The sequence below is a fragment of the Scophthalmus maximus genome, chromosome 14 (assembly GCF_022379125.1).
Source record: "Scophthalmus maximus strain ysfricsl-2021 chromosome 14, ASM2237912v1, whole genome shotgun sequence".
NCBI lineage: Eukaryota > Metazoa > Chordata > Actinopteri > Pleuronectiformes > Scophthalmidae > Scophthalmus > Scophthalmus maximus.
Window position 1 is genome coordinate 2685001 of NC_061528.1, and position 27027 is coordinate 2712027.

At 46.6% G+C, this 27027-nt stretch overlaps 1 protein-coding gene across 1 annotated transcript in view; it reads right to left on the bottom strand.

The window, feature by feature from the left end:
* Positions 1-2432: 2432 nt before the first annotated feature.
* cntnap5a (contactin associated protein family member 5a) overlaps positions 2433-27027 on the bottom strand; it is an 86095-nt gene continuing 61500 nt past the window's right edge. Inside the window, exons 16-24 of the mRNA XM_035604092.2 lie at positions 26643-26813; positions 25308-25526; positions 19787-20026; positions 16908-17135; positions 12977-13110; positions 10303-10390; positions 9954-10154; positions 6679-6753; positions 2433-5412 (exon numbers count right to left, since the gene is read on the bottom strand). Coding sequence (XP_035459985.2) covers positions 5192-5412; positions 6679-6753; positions 9954-10154; positions 10303-10390; positions 12977-13110; positions 16908-17135; positions 19787-20026; positions 25308-25526; positions 26643-26813 — 1577 coding nt within the window. The 3' untranslated portion in view covers positions 2433-5191. The remainder of the gene's footprint in view (positions 5413-6678; positions 6754-9953; positions 10155-10302; positions 10391-12976; positions 13111-16907; positions 17136-19786; positions 20027-25307; positions 25527-26642; positions 26814-27027) is intronic.

Sequence of the window (27027 nt, forward strand, 5' to 3'; positions counted from 1 at the left end):
GAAGCCGCCACCGTCATCCTAGGAGGAGCAACGGTAACCAAGGGGCCGAGTCGCAGGAGACTCGCTCAAGGTCGGTGAAAGACGCGGGGGCTGTTCCGAACATCCACAGCGCTCCAATTAGACACTGTCGACCCGACGGCGCGGCCGCGGCGGCTCATCAACGCCTGTGTGTGGCGGCGGTGCAGCAGGTGAGAAGCTCAGCGTGACGTCCTGGACAGAGACTCTCACTCCCACATGTTCCAGCACGACAACAAAAAAAAAGGAAGACTGTCAGTTGTCAATAACGCGACCAAAATGTTTTGACTCAGCTTTTGGAGGAGCTGTCATGTCGTCCATGATTATATGAAGTCTGTACATCAGGGAGCGGCCATCTGTCGATCCCCCGTGATGATGACGATGATGACGATGATGATGACGATGATGACGATGATGATGATGATGACGATGATGATGATGATGATGACGATGACGACGACGACGACGATGACGATGATGATGCTGATGACAGTGAAGATGACGATGACGATGAAGATGATGATGATGATGATGATGATGACGATGACGATGATGACGATGATGATGATGACGATGACGACGACGACGACGACGACGACAACGACGACGACGACGATGATGACGATGATGATGATGACGACGACGACGACGACGACGATGATGACGATGATGATGATGACGATGATGATGATGACGATGATGATGATGACAACGACGACGACGACGACGATGATGACGATGATGATGATGACGATGACGACGATGACGATGACGATGACGATGATGACGACGACGACGACGACGATGACGATGACGATGATGATGATGATCACCGTTTCAGCTTCTCCTTGACTTGGTTTCATTCTCATTCCTCTTTCATTTCCAAACCATTGAACTCCGAGAATAAATCACTGCTGTTGTTTTTTCTCTCTCACATCCTGAGACGGACCATCAGCCACAGGAGCTGATTTCAGAAGCGCCGTTAGCAGGAACGTGTCTGTGTTTTGTTTTGACGGGCAGCGAGAGGTACAAATCCACCGTGAATTATACAGCAGCGACCATCAGCGCTGCTGATGTAAGAGCTGCTCGCTGAGGGGGGTCCGGGGGTCGGCGTCTGTCTGGTATGATTGTTGAGACAACAAGGGAAGACGGTCGGCTGCCAAAGAGGCTTTTAGCTCGCCGACAAAACACACCCACTCCATCCTTGGGGCGACGCCGGCTCACGGCAAAGAAAGGAGAAAGAGTCCACGAGGACCGATTCCTCCCCGACGTCGGGTGTTTGTTTTCCTGCGATGCTGCTGTGACCCCGTTTGTGGTTTTATGTTGTTCCATTCTCTCAGCAGCCGGGGGCCAGAGTCGCACAGGGCGCCGCGTGACCAGCTCCTGGAGAAGTGGCAACTCAAAATGTAAATTGAATTCACCGACGGCTGCTCAAGAGCCAGATGACTGTCTGATAACTCACCCGGTGGATCGACACGCACACACTGATTCACCGGCGCCGGAGACGGAGTCGAGTGTGTTTTTCCTTCACTCGGGTCCCAACGTGACCTCATCCGTGACCTCAGAGACGAGCGAGTCACGGGTGTTTTTTATGAAAGTGTTTGGACAAATGGCCCCGCGAGGCTTTGTAAAAACAGATTCAAGCCCTTAGAGGCAGAAAGCAGTGCGACGTTTTCTTTTCCTTGAGTTTGTGTCCACACAATAACGCCACTAAGAGGCGTATGAAAGATTTACAGAAGGTTTTTTTTTGGAGTGGCAGACACTCAGAGGCCGCACGTACCAAATGGGTTTGTTTCAATGGATTCAATTCAGTTGCATTTGTACGGCGCCAATTCACGTTATAATTGTTATTATTATTATTATTATCATCTGAAGGCACTCTGCATAGTGAGGCTGAGGCGCAACAGTTCCCACACGGAGGAAGCACTTTTAACAGGAAGAAACTGAAATTTCATTAATGCGCCGGCATAAGACCTGCTTTGAAAATTGCCCCAATAGAAACATCTAATGACTATAATGAAGAATGTGTTAGTGCAGACATAGGTTGCAGGGACGACTAGAACCCTCACACTGGTGTGACTTGTCTGCATGAAAGGATTCAATTGTGCATTTATGAAGTGCTTAAGAGGAGATTAAAAAATATTGCGATATATATATATCGTATAACAAAAATATATCCCGATATTATTTAAAGATCGTCCGGCCCTAACGCAGGTGCTCTTCTGTTCAATCGGAGGCGCCGTTGTGATCCCCGACTCTCCACCTGTGATCATCATGAGCAATTTGAAACGTTTCGATTGGCTGCCACAGAAAAATGAACAAAAACGACACTCAGAGGTTCAAGTCACAGCCTGTACAACGTCCCAATAACATTTCAATACCACGATTCGGAGACGTCGAAGTCAAGCAGCAGAGGGTTAACAATATATTCACTTTTATTATTAAATTATACATCTATACAATAGATCCTTAATAAAACTGCAGCTATACAAATCATTAAGAAGTACCCACACGATATTACCCATTGCGATAGGACCTAAACCCTCGGAGAGGTATGTATTCATTCTGGAGATCTGCAGACTATCACGTTGTGAGACATACCTAAGTTTACAAGGACATGCACAGATCGGGCCCGGGCCGCATCCGGCCCCGCGACCTTTTTGGGCCACGATCTTCAGCCATGGCAGCGGTGGGGGAGGGCTCCACGGGAGGGGCGATATTGTTTCTGTCAGCCTTTTTCATCCAGTCAGTTCATCGGCGCGGTGGGTCGGAAAACTTTTGCCCGATTTCTTTCCCTCCAGGTTTTTGTACAGACATTAAGGATCCCGAGAGAGGACGATTTATAACGACTTGTCCAACACTTTAGCACATGACAGGATACTTAAAAAGGAAAAAAACAATTGCCCCATTGCTGTCGTCCCCCGTGTGTTAACCTCAAAGTTAACCTGCCTCGGAGCAGCTGAGGCCAGAGGACGACCAGCTGACATCGCTTATCCCGGGAAGGTCGGTGGTTCGAAGACCCCGGCCCCTCCAGTGTCCAACGGGAAGACGCCGAACCCCAAACATTGCCCTCGGTGAACCGTCTGTGTGTGTGTGTGTGGTTTAGAGAAAGTAGATATGAAGGAGTGAGTGAATGAATGAACGTGAGCGCTATATAAATGCATGTTCCATTCATCAGCTCTAGTGGTAAGGATGTATAAGAAAAAAAATCCATGCTTTTGATTTTGCTTTCGGCCGGTGTAATGTTCTCTCCGGACCTCTAGGGGGCTCTAGACTTTTTTTTCCCACCACGTCTGGTGTTTGTTCTTATACGTTTCCACCAGTGTGAGATACATGTAGAGGATATAAAAAAAGGTTGCGATATATAGAAAACCACCACGAATCCCTGTAATCCATAATGTCACAAAATAAATAAAAATGTATGTCAGGCCTTTTTTTTTTTTGGGGTTGCGAAAAAAAGAAAAAAGAAAAGAAAAGAAGCCCGCAGCGCAGACAATGGACAAACTCAACTGTTGTCTCTGCTCCCAAGTTTGATTTGCACTGGGGTCGACACAGGTCCGTTCAGTTTCCAAGGAAATATTGACGGCAGACGGTCCAACGCTGCAAAAATTTTTTAATAATTAAACATAAATAAATACACTTTCCCTCTTGGGTCTTTGCATATCACTGAGCCAGCGATTGCGCGAAAAGAACCAAGACCTTGAACAGTGGTACGAACTCACTCCACTTGCCCCCCCGGAGCTCCCCGCGGAATTACAAGCACCGGAAAACGTACAGGCTGCTAAAAAAATATGCAGGACAAATTCGTTTCTGTTGAACCGGCTGCACTTCCTGTACATATGATACAGAACTGACATGTTCCTACAGCTGTATATGGGACGGTGTGTGTACATGCTGTTGTTGGGCCGCGACGGACTGATGAAAACCCCACTTCTCGTTCATATCAGTGTAAAGTACTTCTGTTTAAATTTTAGATACTATAATCCTCTCCTCTAATTTCTTATTTCTGCTACTCTCATGGTACAATATACACACAATTGTTTTTATTTATTTTGTCATGTGCTGGAAAAATAATACAAAAAAAGAAAAAGACAGAAAGAAACACATGTATATATATATATATATATATATATATATATAAAAAAAGACATCAAATAAATATTCGCTATGACTTGGTGCACACCGCCTGAAACACTTGAAGCGCGTCGAGTCGACAGGAGGACGTCCCGGCATCATTTGGGGCCTTTTGAAGGTTCGTCAGTCTCCGATGGCGACGTTCAGCAACGGAGCGTTGGGAAAAAGATGTTGTGAGAGACTTGGAAAAATCCCGCCGTTTTTTCCCTTTTTTTTTTAAAATGTTTTTTTATTCTGTGCGGCGGCAGAACTCAAACCTCTGTGTGTAAATGAAACTGCCGTTTGTGCAAATCACACGGGGAACTTCTAAAAATGTTGAGGATTAATAATAAAAAAAAAAAGTTGTATATGCAAATTAGGCACTCATACAGTATAGGCAGTATTGTCCCCCTTTACTTCTTCTTCTTCTTCTTTAACATTCACCACCACCGGAAAAACAAACCCCAAAAAAAACAAATAACAGAAATAAACAAAGCGAACGCGCGCATATCTTACAAGCCCGGCCGACGCCTCCTGACCTGCGAGGACGATGTAGTGCCGCCGAACTGTGGAAAATGTTCCAGCATTCGAAGGGTTCCAAACACCTTCATCGGTTGTGCGCAGCGTCCACGTACACGGAGCGTCCGCTCGCCGCCCCGGCGCTCGCGGCGTCCCTCCGTCCAAACCGTCCCATTTTTGCTTTTACACTTTTTTTTTTTTTTCTTTTTTTTTGCCACGACAGAAACCACAGCGGCTCGATTGGGGGACAGTTTCACCGACATCAAAAACACTTAACGGCGGTAAAGAATCCGCCGACTCGCCTCGTACTCGTACAGAGATGCTAAGTGGTCAGAAAATGCTGCGGCGGCGCGTCCTTTTCGTGACAGAGAGAGAGAGAGAGAGAGGGAGAGAGAGAGAGAGAGAGAGAGAGAGAGAGAGAGAGAGAGAGAGAGAGAGAGAGAGAGAGAGAGAGAGAGAGAGAGAGAGAGAGAGAGAGACAGAGAGAGAGAGAGAGAGGGAGGTATGTTTCTGCCCACTTAGGGCCCGAGGGCGCACGCTGCCTTCAGATGTAGTACTCCTTCATGTTGTCCCTGATTGTGTTGTGGAGCTGCAGCTCTGTCCTGTAGTCCGTGTACACGCTGTGTCTGTGCTCCTCTTTGATGCCGCCGCCGCCGCCGCCGCCGCCGCCGCCGTCGTTCCTCTGGGCCTGACGCTGCTGGTAGAGGAGGCGGCTCATCACAGCCAGGGCGCACACGGCGATGAAGACCACGGCCGTCACCACACCTGAGGGCACAGCGGGGGGGGGGGGGGCGGCTGCGTGAGTAAGGGGGACGGTGAACAATGGCCCCCAAACCCATTAGTTGAAGAGACGTCTCTGTCATACGTCAAAATTCATTCTAGCCCAAAGAAACTGCGTCCCACTGTCGTCTGTAGTTCGGTGCGTGGGCCCCCGACGGCCCCCGTCAAGTGTCTGGCCCTGACCTCTGCTCCTGGTCTAAACCCGTGACAGCCATGACGCCCGTCACAACAACGTTTCTTCTTTAGTTTTCATGACAAAGCGTCGCGTCCCAGACGCCAAGTCCAAAACCCCACACGGGGTCGTTCGCCCGATTTCCAGAAAAACAACAGCCTCAAATTTTCATAATGTTCGTCTGATGTGAATTATTGAAGAGAGGCCATTGAAGCGGCGACAATATCTGCTCACAAACACGTCGCGCTTCTCTAACAACTCTGCCCCAACTCTGTCACAATGAAATTCGCAGCGCTCGTGACTGTTAAGTGTTTTGGAGCTTGACAGTTATTATAATTCATCTACTCCGAGTTATTCAAACGTCAAGTGTTTGGTGTGAAAACACCAACTTTGTCAGAGATTGCAGAATGAAATTTGATGCGGTGTCGTGCCGTTGAAAATTAGGATTCTGACAATATGTTGGATTCACTGTATCGGATATGAAGAACTGCCACGAGACAATGACATTAATAATTGCTGAGGGTTTTGGATTTGCTGCCATAAAAAGCAGTTTGTGTCAATCTGCTTATTTTGGGTGCAAAACAACATTTTGCATAGTTCATTCGTTAAACTTCAAGCTTTCACCACAGACTACCACAGAAGTGAGTGTCCCTTCACCCTGTTCTGTCATATTTGAGGTTAAATCTTGAGGACTTTTACCGAAATCCCTTAGTGTTGTCTCGTACTGATCCTTCAGATCAGCTCAGGAACACTACTGTCAAAAACATCCACAGTTGAACTGTGGAGAGAAGTGAAATGCAAATGTTCCCTGTTAAGATAACGAAGAAACATCACCAAGTCACATTTAATTAAAAAAACAACAACAAGAAAAACACAAATGCTTAACTGGCAATGAAATGATGAGAATGAGCTCGAGCTACGGCGGCGTAATCAAAAAAAGAAAAAGAAAAAGAGAACTAAAACCGAGGCAAATGGAGAAAAGGACAAATAACAAACAGCTGGGACTCATTTTCAGTTAAGCGAAGAAAAATGAAGCCGACAGACGAGAGTAAAGAAAAGAAAGAAAAGTAACAACAGACCTGCGATCACAGCCAGATCCTTCTGGTTGCCATTGTTACGCTGCTCCTTGTCTTTATTGGCCGTTACTGCCTGGTCTGGAAACAAACAGAAACGAGAACAACGAGTGAATTCATCCGTTATACAGGAAGGAGACTGATGGTAAGAAGTTTTCATTGGTTCAATACACTTCAGTGATAAACTCTCCGATAACAGAGAATAACATCAGACAGCCACCAAATAAATTCAAGTTTCATTTCTCTCCTACTTTCCTGTGTGAACGTCAATAATATTTGAGTTTTTCTCTCTCGCTGGGCTTCATATGAAAATGGACAAAGCCACCGGGTTCTGGAAAGTGAAGTCGATGCGGAAGTGAAGCCTGAAGTCTGAAGTCTGAAGTCTGAAGACTGAAGTCTGAAGCCTGAAGCCTGAAGTCTGAAGTCTGAAGTCTGAAGACTGAAGACTGAAGTCTGAAGTCTGAAGTCTGAAGCCTGAAGTCTGAAGCCTGAAGCCTGAAGCCTGAAGCCTGAAGCCTGAAGCCTGAAGCCTGAAGCCTGAAGCCTGAAGCCTGAAGCCTGAAGCCTGAAGCCTGAAGCCTGAAGACTGAAGTCTGAAGACTGAAGACTGAAGTCTGAAGACTGAAGACTGAAGACTGAAGACTGAAGACTGAAGTCTGAAGTCTGAAGTCTGAAGTCTGAAGCCTGAAGACTGAAGACTGAAGACTGAAGACTGAAGACTGAAGTCTGAAGACTGAAGACTGAAGACTGAAGACTGAAGACTGAAGCCTGAAGACTGAAGACTGAAGACTGAAGACTGAAGACTGAAGCCTGAAGACTGAAGTCTGAAGCCTGAAGCCTGAAGCCTGAAGACTGAAGACTGAAGACTGAAGTCTGAAGTCTGAAGCCTGAAGCCTGAAGACTGAAGCCTGAAGCCTGAAGACTGAAGCCTGAAGCCTGAAGCCTGAAGCCTGAAGACTGAAGACTGAAGACTGAAGCCTGAAGACTGAAGTCTGAAGCCTGAAGACTGAAGTCTGAAGCCTGAAGCCTGAAGCCTGAAGCCTGAAGCCTGAAGCCTGAAGCCTGAAGCCTGAAGACTGAAGACTGAAGTCTGAAGCCTGAAGCCTGAAGCCTGAAGCCTGAAGCCTGAAGCCTGAAGCCTGAAGCCTGAAGCCTGAAGTCTGAAGCCTGAAGCCTGAAGCCTGAAGCCTGAAGCCTGAAGACTGAAGTCTGAAGCCTGAAGCCTGAAGACTGAAGACTGAAGACTGAAGTCTGAAGCCTGAAGCCTGAAGCCTGAAGCCTGAAGCCTGAAGCCTGAAGCCTGAAGACTGAAGTCTGAAGCCTGAAGCCTGAAGCCTGAAGTCTGAAGACTGAAGCCTGAAGCCTGAAGCCTGAAGCCTGAAGCCTGAAGCCTGAAGACTGAAGACTGAAGTCTGAAGCCTGAAGCCTGAAGCCTGAAGCCTGAAGCCTGAAGCCTGAAGTCTGAAGCCTGAAGCCTGAAGCCTGAAGCCTGAAGCCTGAAGCCTGAAGCCTGAAGACTGAAGTCTGAAGCCTGAAGCCTGAAGCCTGAAGCCTGAAGACTGAAGACTGAAGACTGAAGCCTGAAGACTGAAGCCTGAAGACTGAAGACTGAAGCCTGAAGCCTGAAGACTGAAGTCTGAAGCCTGAAGCCTGAAGCCTGAAGACTGAAGTCTGAAGACTGAAGTCTGAAGACTGAAGTCTGAAGCCTGAAGACTGAAGTCTGAAGCCTGAAGTCTGAAGACTGAAGACTGAAGACTGAAGCCTGAAGACTGAAGCCTGAAGACTGAAGACTGAAGCCTGAAGACTGAAGTCTGAAGACTGAAGTCTGAAGCCTGAAGTCTGAAGTCTGAAGACTGAAGTCTGAAGCCTGAAGTCTGAAGCCTGAAGTCTGAAGACTGAAGACTGAAGCCTGAAGACTGAAGCCTGAAGACTGAAGACTGAAGCCTGAAGCCTGAAGTCTGAAGCCTGAAGACTGAAGTCTGAAGCCTGAAGCCTGAAGACTGAAGCCTGAAGACTGAAGACTGAAGACTGAAGTCTGAAGACTGAAGTCTGAAGACTGAAGACTGAAGACTGAAGTCTGAAGCCTGAAGACTGAAGACTGAAGACTGAAGCCTGAAGACTGAAGACTGAAGACTGAAGCCTGAAGCCTGAAGACTGAAGTCTGAAGACTGAAGACTGAAGACTGAAGCCTGAAGACTGAAGACTGAAGACTGAAGACTGAAGACTGAAGTCTGAAGCCTGAAGACTGAAGACTGAAGACTGAAGACTGAAGCCTGAAGACTGAAGACTGAAGACTGAAGACTGAAGACTGAAGCCTGAAGACTGAAGACTGAAGTCTGAAGCCTGAAGACTGAAGACTGAAGACTGAAGCCTGAAGACTGAAGACTGAAGACTGAAGCCTGAAGCCTGAAGACTGAAGACTGAAGTCTGAAGCCTGAAGACTGAAGACTGAAGACTGAAGTCTGAAGCCTGAAGACTGAAGACTGAAGCCTGAAGCCTGAAGACTGAAGACTGAAGACTGAAGCCTGAAGCCTGAAGACTGAAGTCTGAAGACTGTATTCTTCTGTATTGAAGAAGACTTGAAACTAGAGAGTGAACCAACAACTCCTCGGGAAAATGTTTCCTGACGTTTTAAAGGGACAGTTTAGTGATTTTGAAGTGCGGTTGTATGAGTTACTTATGCATAGTTCACATGTCACCTCGTGGAGACGGTGATCAGCGACGTCATTTAACAGAGTTTGGGGGAGAAGTGGAAGTAGCGTAAGTCTGAGTCCCACTGTTGCAGAGGGGACCACCATCACCGTCTCCACGAGGTCACATACTAACTATGCATCAGTAACTCATACCACCCCACTTCAAAATCACAGAACTGTCCCTTTAAATCAAGTGCGAAGTTGAGTCATTTTCTTAGACTTCTATAGAAACAGCAAGTGGAGTCGCCCTCTGCTGGTGATTCCAGAGAATACAGGTTTTCAGGAACTTCCGCATTGGCTTCACTTTCCGAAACCTGGTGGCTACGTCCAGTTTAAAAAAAATATATAATCTGTGGGTGGAACCAGTACTTCAAGTATTTGCATGGTTTCTCCTTCACCGCTGGTCGTCGAGTCGTGACAGGTAAGATCCAAACAGGAAGTGATCGCGGGTGTCTCAGTTTTTGCCCGTCTAATATACAGCGCTCCCCCAGAGTTCTCAAAAACTCCAGAGTAGTGTGTTGACGTGGACGTAGCAGCAGTGAAAACGTAGGAGTGGATGTAGCCCCGTTGGACGAGCACTCTTGGTACCTTGCAGCGTGTGCGAGGTGGACTCGGCCAGCGCTCCGCAGTTGGACTGGACCAGCGGGCCGCGGATGGTGACCAGCGAGCTTCCGCGGTTGGTGAGCGCCGCCTTCAGCGGCGCCACGTGGTTGAACTGCACCGAGGAGAGGCAGCCGACGAAGCCCTTGGAGGCCGCCTGCGTCACTTCCTCGTCGAGGTTCTCCCTCCCTGCGGACGGGCACAAGAGTCGCGGCGGTTACTCGCGGTGACGGGGGGGGGGGGGACCGGGTCCCGAGCGGCGAGAGGAAATGACGACTGGCCGGGGGGTGAACAATGGCTTTGCAGAAAACCTTCTGGACATCGCGCGAGCACTTACGGGTGACTTTGCCCAATGTCAAGGATCTGATTAGGATCAGCTCTGCATCGGATGACAGCGTGTACTTTCTGTGGATGTCCTGGTCGATCTGGTTGAGTGGAGAGAAATCAAATAACAAGCCGATTACAAGAAATCTGAACCGGGGCAACACCAGCAGCAGCGGCAGCGCATTTCAATACATCATCGATCTTCACGAATTGTGTTCTCCGCAGCTCCGCGCGGCAACCGTCTCCGCCCACAGTTTGGCTTTGAAGTCAATCTAGACCTTTTCTCTCCGGCTCCGCGGCGAATCAGACGCAGCGCTTAACTCGGTGACCCGCAGTTTGTTTCTGCCGGATTGAGACGTTTGCTTATGTGGTGTGGACCTGCTTACACCACTAATATCGATGTCGTTAAAGCCTGAATATAAAATAAATGATATAATAAAGATAATTATAAACCTATAGGAAAGAACATTTCAACGGAAGTTAGCCTGGTCTAGACACAAATAGACAAAATAGACAAAAAAAAAATGCAACATTGAAATATTGACCGAACAATTCAGCGTTTGAAATATGACACCATTCACCTTTTAAAAAACACAGTTACAAAGTGCTTTGCAAGATGAAAATGAAGAATTGAGGGCAAATAATAGGACAAGAACTAAAAGGAGTTTGAAGATCACACTTTAGAAACACTAGGGCAGAAATATGAGAGTCAAAACTGTTACAGAAGAGAAAATAATGAAGTGAAACATTTTTAAAATGATTGAGATAATCAGTAAGATCAGAGGGTGGATGAAGACATTGTACAATAAAAAGTGAATACGGTTTCATGAAGTTCAAGTTGAATTCAGACCTCAGACTTGATAAAAAATGACTCTTACAGAGGGATTTTAAAAGGCAAGGCCTTCATATCTTAAAAATCAATTCTGACATTCACCGTAAGCCAATGAAGAGGAGCTAAAGAGGGACTCGTTCGCTCCAGTGTGGCATTTATGTCAGACACAGAAATGTGGCGATGGTTAAAAAACAGCAACTTAAAACCTTTTGCTGAACGTCAGCGGTTTAACTGCTGCAGTGGAAAGTGAAAGAGAACCACCGGCTGCATCAGTGTGTCTTCACACCACCGCTGTGCGTGTGTGTGTGTGTGTGTGTGTGTGTGTCTGTGTGTGTGTGTGTGTGTGTGTGTGTGTGTATGTCTGTGTGTGTGTGTGTGTGTGTGTGTGTGTGTGTCTGTGTGTGTCTGTGTGTGTGTGTGTGTGTGTGTGTGTGTGTGTGTGTGTCTGTGTGTGTGTGTGTGTGTGTGTGTGTGTGTGTGTGTGTGTGTGTGTGTGTATGTGTGTGTGTGTGTGTGTGTGTGTGTATGTGTGTGTGTGTGTGTGTGTGTGTGTATGTGTGTGTGTGTGTGTATGTGTGTGTCTGTGTGTGTGTGTGTATGTGTGTGTGTGTGTGTGTGTGTGTGGTCAGAGGTGAGAACAGACCTGAAGCTTCTCACCCGACGGCGCAGTGAACTGCTTCTTTATTCCGGTGTTAAGTTATTCTATAAATAGTGAAGAATGTTGACACTGACCTGTGGTACGAAACAGACTGCGAACTCAGAGCAAACACACTCACTCCGTCCCTGCGTCTCCATTTCACACCGCGCCGTTTGTTTGAACTGCACATTTCTTACAGGAAAAGAAGCCTCATGTGGACTTTTTTTTTATAGGTAAGTTTATTTTTTCCTCATGGGGAAGAGACTCGTCGATTCCTTCGCCAGGGTCGGGAGTCACAGGACTAAAGTAATCTGGATCTCGTAATCAGATTAACCCCCAAAAAAGTAACTATCAGTAACTACATTTCAAAAAAGTAATTAGATTCTAGTTACATTGTCAAGGATTACTTGATTACATTTTGATTTTTTAAATGGTTTTAATTTTAAATATATATATAATTACCAATGCTATTGACTAAATGCCGAATTTAGCAACTATTTATTACTGTGCACATTACTCAACAGTATACTACTGTGCACATTACTCAACAGTATACTACTGTGTACATTACTCTACAGTATAGTACTGTGCACATTACTCTACAGTATACTACTGTGCACATTACTCTACAGTATACTACTGTGTACATTACTCTACAGTATAGTACTGTGCACATTACTCTACAGTATAGTACTGTGTACATTACTCTACAGTATACTACTGTGCACATTACTCAACAGTAAACTACTGTGCACATTACTCAACAGTATACTACTGTGTACATTACTCTACAGTATAGTACTGTGCACATTACTCTACAGTATAGTACTGTGTACATTAATCTACAGTATACTACTGTCCACATTACTCTACAGTATAGTACTGTGCACATTACTCTACAGTATACTACTGTGTACATTACTCAACAGTAAAGTGCTCCTCTTACAAGAAATGCATTTTTCTGTTTGTTTTGTAAATGCTGAATATGATAAATGTATTAAATTAGCATTGAAAATGTTTTTTTAGGATGTTAAAAGAGTTATTAAGAGTAAATTTGCGTGTTTTTAAGTATAAGGTGCAATATTTTCAATGTTTGATTTTCATCCAAAAGTACTCCGATTAGACAACATTAATTTCTGTAATCCGATGGATTACATTACCGATGACAAAACTTGCCATAGGACTTTGTCTTCAGTAGCAACCCTGTCCCCTGCTCACCTGGACGTAGAGGTTCTTGCCGACTCTGTGGATCCGGATGCGATGGAGTCGTCCGTCTGCCAGGTTGCTGAGCACGGGGCTGAACACGTCTGGACTCCGGTCCGTCTGCAGGTGATACCAGATCTGCAGACTCCCTGGACACACGAGCACGAGGAGACTCAGTGTCTCTGCACAAATACACACTTTACACTAAAACATATTCTACCTTGCACGTGGGCACACTGCGATCATGCCAAAAAAATTAAAAAGCGAATACACGACTCGCTACTGTAAATAAACGCTCGCTGCTTCTAAACTTCAAGTGCCTTTTGAGATGTACAAATATTTATCTCAGAGCTCTTCACTCCCACACTGAACAGGTCAATATGTGCTCAGTGTTTCTCTCTCACACACACACACACACACACACACACACACACACACACACACACACACACACACACACACACACACACACACACACACACACACACACACACACACACACACACACACACACACACACACAGATCAGAGGAATCAGAGAGCGACGTGTTTTCCGAGTGGAGCCGGGTCGATATTACAATTCCTCTCGTGTGCAGGTGAAGCGGCTTTTGTGCCGTGATCCATTTTTGTAAATCCTGCCCGCGCTCCTGAGGACGGCGGTCCAGGGGGCGGACGAAGTGTCCCCTTCAGTGTTTACCCGAGACCCGCCCCCCCCCCCCCCCGGAGGGAACGTGGGCGTTCAGGTCGAACACAGACGAGTGCACCAGGACTCTGACTAACGTCGGCGATGCGCTGAAGTTGGGACGAAGCTCAAAGGATCTCGGCCTCCAGCTCTTCAGGCTTTTTCCCGCGTCGATAGCAAGAAACGCTCGCCGGCAAAGAGTCAGACGTGTGGCGACCTTTATCTGGAAACTTCTCCAGACAGTTGAGTCCAAGCAGAACTGGCTCTTTTATTCCATACATATATATATAACATATATATATATATATATATATATATATATATATATATATATATATATATATATATATACAGGCTACTTTTTCCCCGCTTTAAAATGTTTTGCACCATAAGACGTTATAAGTGCAATAACTGGGATTGATGCAATACACACCACTTTGCGTATGCTATTTATGTGCGGTTCGTTGTGTCTGTGTGTTTGTTTTTGTTCATCTTTCACATTCATATTTATTCTCATACTGTGGGTGGCAACAGCGGAGTATTAGGGCCATTTGAGAGTTCATATTAATATTACGGGAAAAACTGAGAAAAAGATAGAAAGAAGAAACTGTGTCTAGAAAGAATCACACGAACCTGGAGGAAAGAGCAGGTACATTTTTTTTCTTCTTTCCTCTAGAAATATTAGGACTTTTTTCCTCATTTGTTCACGGCTTTGATGGTGTAGTATTACCAAGTTCATTCTCGTTATATTACCACTTTATTCATGTCGTATAATCACTTTAATGTTGTTATATTACCACTTTATTCATGTCGTATAATCAGTTTATTGTTGTTATATTACCACTTTATTCATGTCGTATAATCACTTTAATGTTGTTATATTACCACTTTATTCATCTCGTATAATCAGTTTATTGTTGTTATATTACCACTTTATTCATGTCGTATAATCAGTTTAATGTTGTTATATTACCACTTTATTCATGTCGTATAATCAGTTTATTGTTGTTATATTACCACTTTATTCATGTCGTATAATCAGTTTATTGTTGTTATATTACCACTTTATTCATGTCGTATAATCAGTTTATTGTTGTTATATTACCACTTTATTCATGTCGTATAATCACTTTAATGTTGTTATATTACCACTTTATTCATCTCGTATAATCACTTTAATGTTGTTATATTACCACTTTATTCATGTCGTATAATCAGTTTATTGTTGTTATATTACCACTTTATTCATGTCGTATAATCAGTTTATTGTTGTTATATTACCACTTTATTCATGTCTCATAATCAGTTTAATGTTGTTATATTACCACTTTATTCATGTCGTATAATCAGTTTAATGTTGTTATATTACCACTTTATTCATGTCGTATAATCACTTTAATGTTGTTATATTACCACTTTATTCATGTCGTATAATCAGTTTAATGTTGTTATATTACCACTTTATTCATCTCGTATAATCAGTTTAATGTTGTTATATTACCACTTTATTCATGTCGTATAATCAGTTTAATGTTGTTATATTACCACTTTATTCATGTCGTATAATCAGTTTAATGTTGTTATACGACGGCTTTGTTCCAATAACATTACGACTTTTTTCCTCTCGTATGACTGCGACTTAGTTCGTGAAGTTTTATCAAGTTTAATCTCGTTATAGTACGACTTTACTCCACCAATCTAACTTTTTCCCACTTTTTAAATGGCCCCAATACGCCGTCGTCATATGACATATACAGGTTTTCTATTCTATGAGGCGACGGGGTCTTTTCAGAGACGCAGATGAATGTACACAGAGTTGCGGGGGCGACTCCAGTCTGATATCAACCAGTAATATAAACAGTACGTTGCCTGTTAGCGCAGATTTTTAGCTCTGATCCTCGGCTGTCAACATAAAAACATATATATGAAAAAATATATGCTCAGTTTCATATCTCAGCAGTTTTGGATCGTCTCTGTCGCTGCGAGTTTTTTTTATTAGATCCTTCTAATTTAAGTGGATTCCATTTTTCTGCGTCTCTCTCTCTCTCCGACTGAACTCCGGTGTGTGTGGTTTTTTAAAGCGGTTGCCGACCCGCTGTCGAGGAAGCAATCTCCTCGGTATTAATGTGAGATTATTTGTTAACCCCCCGTCCGCCTGCGAGTGCGGGCGACTGTTTCCACCTGTCTGACATTCAGGATGAGGCCGAGTCGCAGAGTCATCGCTCTCTTCTCACCGAGACCATTTAAATAAATGCATGAGGCGCGACTCTGTTTTCAGATTTCCCTCCCGCGGGTCAGTCGCCATCAGCACAGCTTCATGTCTACGTATCGGTACGTGTCAGAGTGGCCAGTGTGGAGGGAAACAAAAAAGAAACTCAATATTGTACAATATAATATACAATATTAGTTTTTCTTCTCTCGTTTGAAACCAAACTGCAGGTGTGTCGGCGTCTTTGAGGGTCGGGTCACACCAGGAAGTGGCGCAGGAAAAAAAAGTGCAGGTCAAACGTAAGGCGTTGATTTAGTGCTCGTAGAAGGAACCACGTGCACGCGTATGAGACTAGAGCACAGAACAAAAAGTAAAGCGCAAAACCATACCACACTTTAGCTCCTCCCCTACGCAAAACCATTCCACACTTTAGCTCCTCCCCTACGCAAAACCACACCACACTTTAGCTCCTCCCCTACGCAAAACCACACCACACTTTAGCTCCTCCCCTACGCGCTCGCAACTGTCACACACCTGTTCACTGGTCAAGCTGAAAAAAAAAAAAAAATCCATGACCACTCCCTTCATCCGTCCATCGTCTACCGCTTTATCCATTTAAGGGTCGCGGGGGGCTGGAGCCAATCCCAGCTGACATAGGGCGAGAGGCGGGGTTCACCCTGGACAGGTCGCCAGCCTATCACAGGGCCACATACAGAGACGGACAACCATTCACTCTCACATTCACACCTACGGTCAATTTAGAGTCTCCAATGAACCTGACTCCATTCTGCATGTCTCTGGACTGTGGGAGGAAGACGGAGAACCAGGAGAGAACCCACGCATACACAGGGAGAACATGCAAACTCCACACAGAAAGGCCCTGGTTGGTTTGAACCGGGACTCGAACCCAGAACCCTTCTCGCTGTGAGGCGACAGCGCCGACCGCTACGCCACCGTGCAGCCCAATGAAATCAGAATAGGAATGTCTGAACGCGACCAGTTCACGGTGCAGCAGCGTCGCCTCCGCGCGTGCAACCGGCGTGTCAGAGCGGTACCGTTTTTGGCCAGGACGACGGCGATGTACTGGCGGCTGAAGGTGCCGACCGTCAGCAGCATGGCCGGCCGCTGCGCCGTCACGAAGCTGAAGGCGACGTCCTCCCTGGCGCGGCTGCTGCTCTCCGCCGAGACGCTGGTCGCCTGCGAGCTGCGGTTCTGCATCACGGAGAACGGCTCCTGGAAGGTGTAGGTCACGGAGGACTCGCGGTCGAAGGACACCGACACCTCTGCAGGGGCGGAGATAGAGAGAGGAGAGAGGAGAGAAAACAGGGAGATTAAAAGGGATAAAAGACTTCCATTACACCTGCGAGCATGAAAGAATTAGAACATCTACGGTCACGAGCTCCAGGATTGTGGATATAAGCCTCCTCCTCCGCAGGGTCTCTGGGGGAGACCGGGGGGGTTGAGGAGCTCCCGGGGAGGAAGGAGCTCCTTCTCCAGTCGAGGTTGGTTGGGGGCATCTGATTTCGACGCCTCCTGGGCGCCTTTTTTAAAAAAAGAAAAAAATCCTTTGGAGGGTTTTCTTCCGGGCACCACCGACTGGGGAAGAGACCCCCGAGGTTACGCCCACAACTCGCTGGAGGGATTGTTCATCCCATCTGGCGTGCGAGCGCCGGAGGAATCCCTCCAGAAGGAGCTGGGGGGGGGGGTCTGGAACCCCCTGCTCAGACAACCCTCGACCCCGGGTAAGTGGCAAGAAAAACGGATGGATGGAACAACCCGCTCCTCTTATCAACAGTGGGGGTTGAAAGTGTAAGTTTGCCTCACGGGTCCAGATGGAGTGGAGTTCTTTAAACTGCATTCATGAATATTTCATTCAATATCAACGTTGAATTAAATGGTTTTTTTCTTCAGAGATCCGGAGGTGGAATTAAAAATACTTTAAATTTTAAAAAAAACCCACGTCTCACCATGTTTCACATCATCTGCCGCTTCCCCCTCGCCGTTAACACGCGCACCGTATGAGAGCGCTGCTTATGTTCAAAACACAAGCAGCGAGTGAATTTCTGTGAACACACACACACACACACACACACACACACGAACATACACACACACCAAACTTGACAATTAATGACTGCGCCGACAGTCACAGGCTGGCGAGCGGAGCAGCTCCACAAGGAGACGCGTGACATGGACTCTACGTCAACGCCGCCGATGATTCACAAGAGCTGTCGCCCGCCGCCGACACCTCTGTTACCTCGACAGCTGCTGGGAGTTGCAAAAAAATAAAAAAAAGAAGAAGAAGAGTCCCCGCGCGATCGAACCGCGGTCATCTGTGTTCTGACGGGTGAAAAAAGCCTGTTTATTTATTTTCAAATTAAATTTGTATTTTGCCGGGGTTAATGGACACACACACACACACACACACACACACACACACACACACACACACACACACACACACACACAGACCAAGACGCCATCGCACCAGCGACTTCACACACATTGTGGCGACGAGGTAGAGGAAGGTGCGAGCACGAGCCCTGAAGCAGATCATCTCTGGGGCCGCTGCTGCTCAGCTGTGTGTCGTCGCACAAGTGTCGGGCTCACACGCTAAATAAATAAAAGAGGAAGGAAAGGGGGAAAATGAAAGAGGAAGCCCACACATGACACTCTTTCTTACAACATCGGGGGAGCAGACACACAGGGTAGAGGCAACGCAAAAAAACAAAACACGGATATGCATAAAACTGAAGTACGGAAGAGGATAAAGAAAACAACAACAGACAAGTAAAGGTAACGGGTTTTTTTGTTTTTTGTAAAGATGCAAAGTTCATTGTAGTTTCATGTCGGCGACGCGGCGCCTTTTTGAAAATCTGCCTCCGTACGATCACACAGCCGCCGCCAGCTTCATCCGTACTCCCACAGAGACACGGAGACACGAGAGTCCGGGGCCTCCATACACCCACAGAGACACGGAGACACGAGAGTCCGGAGCCTCCGTACTCCCGCGGAGACACGAGAGTCCGGGAGTCCGGAGCCTCCGTACTCCCGCGGAGACACGAGAGTCCGGGAGTCCGGGGCCTCCGTACTTCCGCGGAGACACGAGAGTCCGGGGCCTCCGTACTCCCACGAGAGTCCGGGGCCTCCGTACTCCCACAGAGACACGAGAGTCCGGAGCCTCCGTACTCCCACAGAGACACGGAGACACGAGAGTCCGGGGCCTCCGTACTCCCGCGGAGACACGAGAGTCCGGGGCCTCCGACCCTGGGGTCGACTCTTCTTCTTCTTCCTCTTCTTCCTCTTCTTCTTCTTCTTCTTCACCGCGACGACGACAACATCTGACTGTGATGGTGATAAAAACCTGACTTAATCTCCGCAGCGGTCGGATTAGCCGTTTCCTGGAAACGGGTGCAGGGTCACGGCACGGCGGAGTGTTAGGCTTTGAGAATGAAGTCGTTCGCTTGTGAGAATAAAGTCGTAATATGACGAGAGAAAAAAAGTCATGACATTGCAAGAAAAAAGTCGTAATATTTCAAGAATAAATTCATAATATAGTCGTACTATTAGAAGACGAAAAATCGTAATATTGCAAGAAAAAAGTCTCTATAAATAAATATTTAATCTCTGGTGCCTCTGAATGCGTCGTCACCCTCTTCGCTCGTCTCTTCTCTTCGCGCCGTGTGTTGCTGGGTCTCTGTCGCTGCTCTTCCCCCCTCACATCCTGAGCATCGAGATAATTTGGTCTAATGCATTTTAAATGTTCTCGGGAGTCTGGCGTCGGGACAAGTATTAATTGTCTGCAGCATCGCTCGCATGTTTTATTGGCGCCGCTGTAATGGAATAACCTTGGCAATGATCGATTTTTCTTTTTTTCTTTTAAAACCCATCATCAAAATGAATCCATGGCGGAGCGCGAGGCTTAGGGACTCACCTTGGTTACAGGTGGTCCCCCCGTAGGCCGACTGGGAGCAGTCGCAGATGAAGCCGTTGCTCTTCTCCACGCACCGCCCCCTGTTGTGGCACAGGCTGCTGGAGCCGCTGCAGTAGCCGGGGCAGCCGGAGCTCACGCCCGGCGTCATCCGGGCCCGCTCCTCCAGGTCGAAGCCCACGCCGTTCACCGTCAGCGTCCGGATGCAGCCCAGGAAGCCTCGCTGCTGGGACGCCGTTCCCCCTTTGGGGAGGGGGGGGGAGACAGAGAGAGAGAGAGAGAGAGAGAGAATCGGGGCTTTATGGTCACAGTCTTATGTCCTGTTACGTCTGTTGGAGGAACTCTAATGACTTTATAATCGCGACTCCCCTTTGGGGGTTTGATGAGGATTTACGACCAGATTTCCAGTGGTTCGTCCCTGTCGACACTTGAGCCTGTGGAACCCCATCGTGACAGAATATATACGACGTAATGGACTCGACGGGTTTTTCCGGGAGACAGAAAAACAAATGTCCCCCCCCCCCCCGCCCCCCTCGTGGCGACAGCTGTTTACGTACAGTTGCGTCTCACGGAGGCGCCAGACTTTCTGTTTCACATTGTTTTTGCCTGTACAGTTAATCTGCAAATAGAAGCAGGTGGGTTTAGTCTCCGCTCGTGGTCCCCTGAGGCTGACGAATGATACCCGTTACGTCCCCGTGTTGTTTGTGGTGCCGTGCGAAGCTTTTCGCCTGTGCACACTGCGGGGATTTATCACATCTGGCACGTGTCTGGTTGTTAGAAAGGAGGAGAGGACGAAGCAGGATTCCATATATATATTCCATCTATATTCTTGTTTCTACTCTCTGTGATCTCGTACCCCTGTCTGGATTTCGTACGTGCCGCAGACGCACTCATACGTGTGTGAAGAAGGCGTTTCCCCGCTATTAACCCGAGCTTCCTGTTAATGGTCACACAGGTCATTTCTCGCTGCCTATTAGCGGCGGCTTTGTGTAGCGCGGGTTAACGCCGCTCGCGGGCCTTTTATATTCCACTTTCAATCTCTCGCGTCGTCTTTGCCTTGGCCGACAAGACCCTGTAAAAAGCCTCAAACCGGGAAAAAAAAAACCCCACAAGGAACGTGGCTCCGAGGAATTACAGTGGGGTGATGAGACAGACGCATCACGTATCTGTGGTGCACGGATGGAGTATTAAAAGGAGATAATGTAGAAATACTGTGTTTTAAACAGTTTTACAATCATAACTATATTAGCAGTATAGAAAACCTCCACAAAGGGCCTCAACAATCCTACACACGACTGTCTACTTGTCATAGTAGATTATTTTATATACTTTAGGAGAAAAAAATGAACTGGTCTGATAACCTGAACGATTCATAACAATAGAGCGAAACGTTCAACATTAAAAACCAGCGCAACATATACATTCTTAACTCAACTACGTGAATCTGCCCGAGACAAATAAACTTAAACGCTGTATTATACAGCGACACAAAATATGTCAACTGGAAAGGTCTGTGGGACAAATCATTTTAAGGAATCTGAAAATGTGGGACGGCACGTCACTCGCTGCTTGTGTTTTGAATATAGACTCTCACGTTATTCCGTGACACCTTTTTACGAAATTGTTGGAAAAAAGCCCAATGTTGCGACGTTTAAGTTGTGAAAAAAATTATTCCTGGATCCGCCCCTTAGTTGACATCAGCGCCAAAAATGAATTGGTTCTTCTGAGGCCAAGAACAGATCCCTACAAGAAGTTTGGTGTAAATCGGTTTAGTAGTTTTTGTGTAATCCTGCAAAAAAAGCAAGCAAACAAGCTAATGAACTAGCTAACCAACTAGCTAACGAACAAACAAGCTAACTAACTAGCTTACTAACTAACAAGCTAACTAACTAGCTCACTAATTAACAAGCAAACTAACTAACAAGCTAACTAACTAGCTTACTAACTAACAAGCTAACTATCTAACAAGCTAACCAACTAGCTCACTAACTTACAAGCTAACTAACTAACAAGCTACCTAACTAGCTCACTAATTAACAAGCAAACTAACTTACAGGCTAACTAACTAGCTCACTAACTTACAAGCTAACTAACTAACAAGCTACCTAACTAGCTCACTAATTAACAAGCAAACTAACTTACAGGCTAACTAACTAGCTCACTAACTTACAAGCTAACTAACTATCTAACTAAACGTAATCTCCTTGGCAGAGATAATCAGATTTGGGGCAGATGAGAATTTCAAATCTAAATTCAGTTTAGTTCATTGTTAATATTATAATGTATCTATTTGCAGCAAATACAAATTACCAAACTAGCGATCGGGTTTTGAAATGACGACGAGACTTTTGCAACCAACAATTCAATATTCACATATTGAAATGATCTTTTTTCTTTTTCCTACAGGATAAAAAAGAAAAAAAGTTCATTTCTTAAAATGAAACCTTCTCTAATCTGATCTTCACCCAACGACGTGTTTTCTCTGACGTCCGCAGACGATCTGCTTCCTCCGGTCGTCGTTTTAACTCCTCAGATGAATTATTTCTCGCGCTCAATGACCCGTTCAGAGCACGAAACCGAGGCCTAAAATAGAGGATCCCCGTCTCTCACCGGTGTATTATTGAGGAGACGCATTAAGATGTCGGCGAGGGGGGAAGAGGGGGAGAGATGTGACAGGATGTGGAGAGCGGCCGCACTCGTGCGCCAGAGCGATAATGATAAAAAACACAATAAAGTAAATGAGTTCTTCATGGGATCTGCTTGTAAATCAAAATTAATGCAATAATCACAGGACGTCTGAAGGGTTACTCTTGGCTGTAATCAGCTCTGGGAAGAGAAAGCCTCTCTAGTCCGGTGACGTAAGAAGACGAATGCGATGCCACAATGAGACCTCAAGTATTTTGACCTTGACAAGTCCAGTGTCACAATTCAGGGGTCGCCTCGATCGGAGGATACGTTTGAAGACCACGCGACTCGGCCGTGCCATTTCGAAGGCCCCTTCCGACCAGGCCGACGCGTGGGTCCCTCCGTTCCCAAGCAACGAAGGATCCCACCGGTGGAATACTATCCCGGGATTCATCGCACGCTGGTGACGAACCTTCGAGCCATCGGCAAATGCGGCTCTGTCGCTAGGTGACAGCGGAAAGGGTGGAAGACGCCGTAGACAACACCGGCCCCTGAAGGAGGCGGCCCCTGAATTGGGACGGAAATCTTCGTCTCCAATGTCGGACACCTGTGCTGCCTCAGACTGTAAACAAAGATGGATGACATGTCTCCGCTTTCCTCCTACTGTAAAAGAACAGAAATAAGGCCAAACAATATTCCAGGTACGGGCGCAGCCGTCTTGTCCGGGTGGCGTCATTTGGGGCCAGAGTTCTGCATTGGATCATTGGGTGGAGACACGACTGGAACACGTGCTCGACCAATCACGAGTCCTGTCTCAGCTGTCAATCATCTCACAGATGTCTCCCAGTGTTTTTATGGCATCAAATAACTTTGTAAAACACGTGAACATACACCAGTGTGATAAGAACTACCTGAAATGGGGAAAAAATGATTTAACATCTACTTGGATTTTTTTGTTTAGCTGGGTCGATGTCCCGCTAACATGGAGGAGGCAGGGTTCATGCGCTAGCCACCAGGGGGGCGGGTCTAAATGCTACAATACTACAGAAGATATACAATAACATAAACACTTTGACGTTGCAGTTCGCAGAGTTCCCCCACAAATGAAAAGAGAACTGATTGTGTTGTCAGTCTTTCTTTATGATCTTATCTTTAACTTCCGCTTTTATGTCCAAGAAGAAGATGTTTTGTAATGAAGTTATTGATCATTTGGACTGATAATTTAATGTGTGTGTGTGTGTGTGTGTGTGTGTGTAGAAGTGCTCTAACTCTAAGTCACATCAATTTGTCTCTGGGGGAAATGAACGGGGGATTTCACTGCCAGAACCCCAAAAATAGCTCCACTCACTTTGCATTTCTATCACTCACTTCAGAAATGAAAGCAGATATGACAGGTGAGCGTTTGTGTGAACTTTCCCTTTAGTGCTGCTCTAATCAATATTAACACGTCGTGAAAAATGTAACAAATGATTATAAAAGGAGTATGTGTGCAATGTGAAAGGTCTCAGTCGCGGTGAACAGAGCGAGGTCTCACTCAACCTCCGCGGAGCCTTTTACTGACTTTCAGCTCGTTGTTTCGGTTCCATCGCATCGCTCTCATCCGTCTTGTTTTCCACCTGCTCAGCACCAAACAGCTGCTACGTGAACAAAGCAGAGCATTTAGGAGCTAAAGAGCCTCGTGTCTCCCACGGGAGTTTCCCTGTGACCACTACACGTGTAACTAGGCAACTGGTGATCGCTGCAGACCCCAACAACGACCATAACACCCCGCCGCTATGAATAAATCCCTGGAGGCAATAGGTGATTTGTTAATTTCTAAACAGGGGGGACGACCCCCTGACAGAGACAGTAACAACGTCATGGATTTCTTTCTCTCGCCCACTGGAAGCCTCCCACGTACGTACACCCACCTCCCACAGGACTCTGCTGCAGGACACCTCAGTCATAACTGGTACATTTTTGGATTCCAGTCGGGCAGATTGCGCTGCGTTTTCATTACAAGCCGGGAGCCGATAATTCCGTGTCGGCTTTTCCGTCCTCCGACCCGACTGCGTTCCAATGTGTGCATCTGCTCGGAGAACACGGATGCCACGCAGGAGAGGAAGCACTGTAGGTACTGATGACCTTCACGAGCGATCTATACAATCTAGGGCTGCAACTAACGATTATTTTCATAATCGGTTAATCTGACGATTGTTTTTCTCGGTGTATCGATTCGTTGTTTGGTCCATAAAACGTGGAAAAATGTCGATCGTGTTTCCCCAAAACTCATCAAGACTGTTTTGCTTTGTCCACACACCAAAGATATTCAGTTCACTGTTGCAGAGGAGCAGAGAAACCGGAAGATATTCACAATTAAGAAGTTGAAATCAGAGAATTAAGACTCCCCCCCCCCCCCATAAAAACTACTTTAACCAATTAATCGATTATCAAAATAGTTGGAGATTAATTTAGTTTTCGTTTGCTAATCAATAAATCGATTAACTGTTGCAGCTCTAATATTTATATATATATATATATAAATCGATTATTAAAATAGTTGGCGATTAATTTGAAATTCAATTACTAATCAATAAATCTATTAACTGTTGCAACTCAAATATATATATATATATATATATATATGAATAAATCGATTATTAAAATAGTTGGCTATTGGATTCATTTAGTAGTCGGTTACTAATCTATTTCAGCTCTACTACAATATGATGTAGGACGACACCGTGCCGCCATATTGCCGTGACATCAATTCTACCGACTTGCATTCACGACTCCAACGTCCGTTCCGTTTGCACTTTTCCAAGTCGGAGGTCACCCCCCCCCCCCCCCCCCCAGTTTAGACTCCCTCAGACTCAGACCAAACACGGGGGACAAGCATCAGGGCGGCGGCCCACCTCACCTATGAACAGCTGGCTGCTGAGCCGCAGGCGCAGGTGGCCGTCGGCCGGCGCCTCCAGGAAGCGCAGCGGGAGCTGGTCGACCTGCAGCGAGGCCTCGCGCACGTTGCGCTCCGCCCGCACGTAGTGCCACTGTCTGTCGTTCAGCGGCAGGTGGGACTTGACGGAGAGCAGCGCCGGGCCGTTGCCCACGTCGAAGGAGAACGTCACCACCGAGGGAGCTGGGACACGCACACACAGACACACAGGGAACTTGGTGACTTGAATGGCTTTATGAGGGGAGGGGGCTCAGCTGACACATTGTCAATATTTCACCATGCCTCTGATGCTGCAGTGATACAAGCGTGGCTATAAAATACCCAGGGAACTCCTCCCCTAGGTTTTCTTTTCTTCTTCTTTTTTTGGGACGAAACAAAACACTTTCTGTAATCAACAGTTTCACGTCTTCCTTAACAACTGCAGTGAATAAAAGCTCCGAGCGGGCGAACGCCACCTCTCCTGTCAGCGGAGTGTTGCTCGCGCACCGCGCTTATTAATAATGCCGTTTGGTAACAAAAGTACCAACACGGTCCTAAACAATCCTATAAGTCTACAGCGCTATTAATTAATTGGTTCTCATGTAAACAAGGACAATTTTTCCTTTTTTTAAAAAAAATCTAAATATATCTGCAGAATTTTCATCCGTTGCCTTTGTCGGTTTTATTTTCTTTTCTCCACGTTGTTACAGTAAAAAAAACAAAAACCCTCCAATGTATGTTGATTATGTCACCCGCTTGTAATCGCAGAGGATTTCAGCTCCGGCACCAGATGTGTAACAGGGAAATGCTTCCCCCCCCCACATCTCCTACGACAGCACGACTTCGCCGTCGACCATGTCATTAGGATTACATCCCGCTGGGCCGACCTGACAGGCGGATTCATGGGGAAATTAAACTGTCAGCCGCACTCGCAGCCAGCGAGTAAAAGAAAACGCCAGCCTCCGTGGCTGTTGGCGTGTACGGCTCACTTCTTACTCCTGCAGTCTGAGCGCGCCACCCTCCCCGCGCCATGCACTCGCCGTGCACTGGTCATGCACTCGCCATGCACTGGTCATGCACTCGCCATGCACTGGTCATGCACTCGCCATGCACACGCCATGCAACCGCCATGCACTCGCCATGCAACCGCCATGCACTGGTCATGCACTCGCCATGCACACGCCATGCAACCGCCATGCACTCGCCATGCACTGGTCATGCACTGGTCATGCACACGCCATGCACTGGTCATGCACTCGCCATGCACTCCCATGCACTCCCATGCACTGGTCGTGCCACTGTCTGGCAACGCGGACTCACAGCTGAGCTCCACCCGGATGAAGTCTTTGAGGCCCAGGTTCTCGAGGAACACGCCCGACGGAGCGCTGGTCTTGAAGTAGAAGGACACGTCGGAGGAGAGCTCCGCCTGCAGGGTGGGGAAGTAGAGGTAGGACGACTCCTGGTAGAAGGACGCCGCGTTCCATATGGACTCTGGAGGACAGAGGAGAACATGGAAGTCTGTAAGAGCAAAGTGGAGGTCGAAGACGTCGGATCGCTCACTACCGTCCGTCTTCTCTTCCTCACATTTGCAATAATGAAATGCAAGAGAAGGAAGGGGAAGCGATTGGAATCTGCTCCGCCGCCCATTAACTCCCAGTGCTGCAGGTCTGGTAGGACGAGGAGAGTGATCCCGCTTCTCGTACCG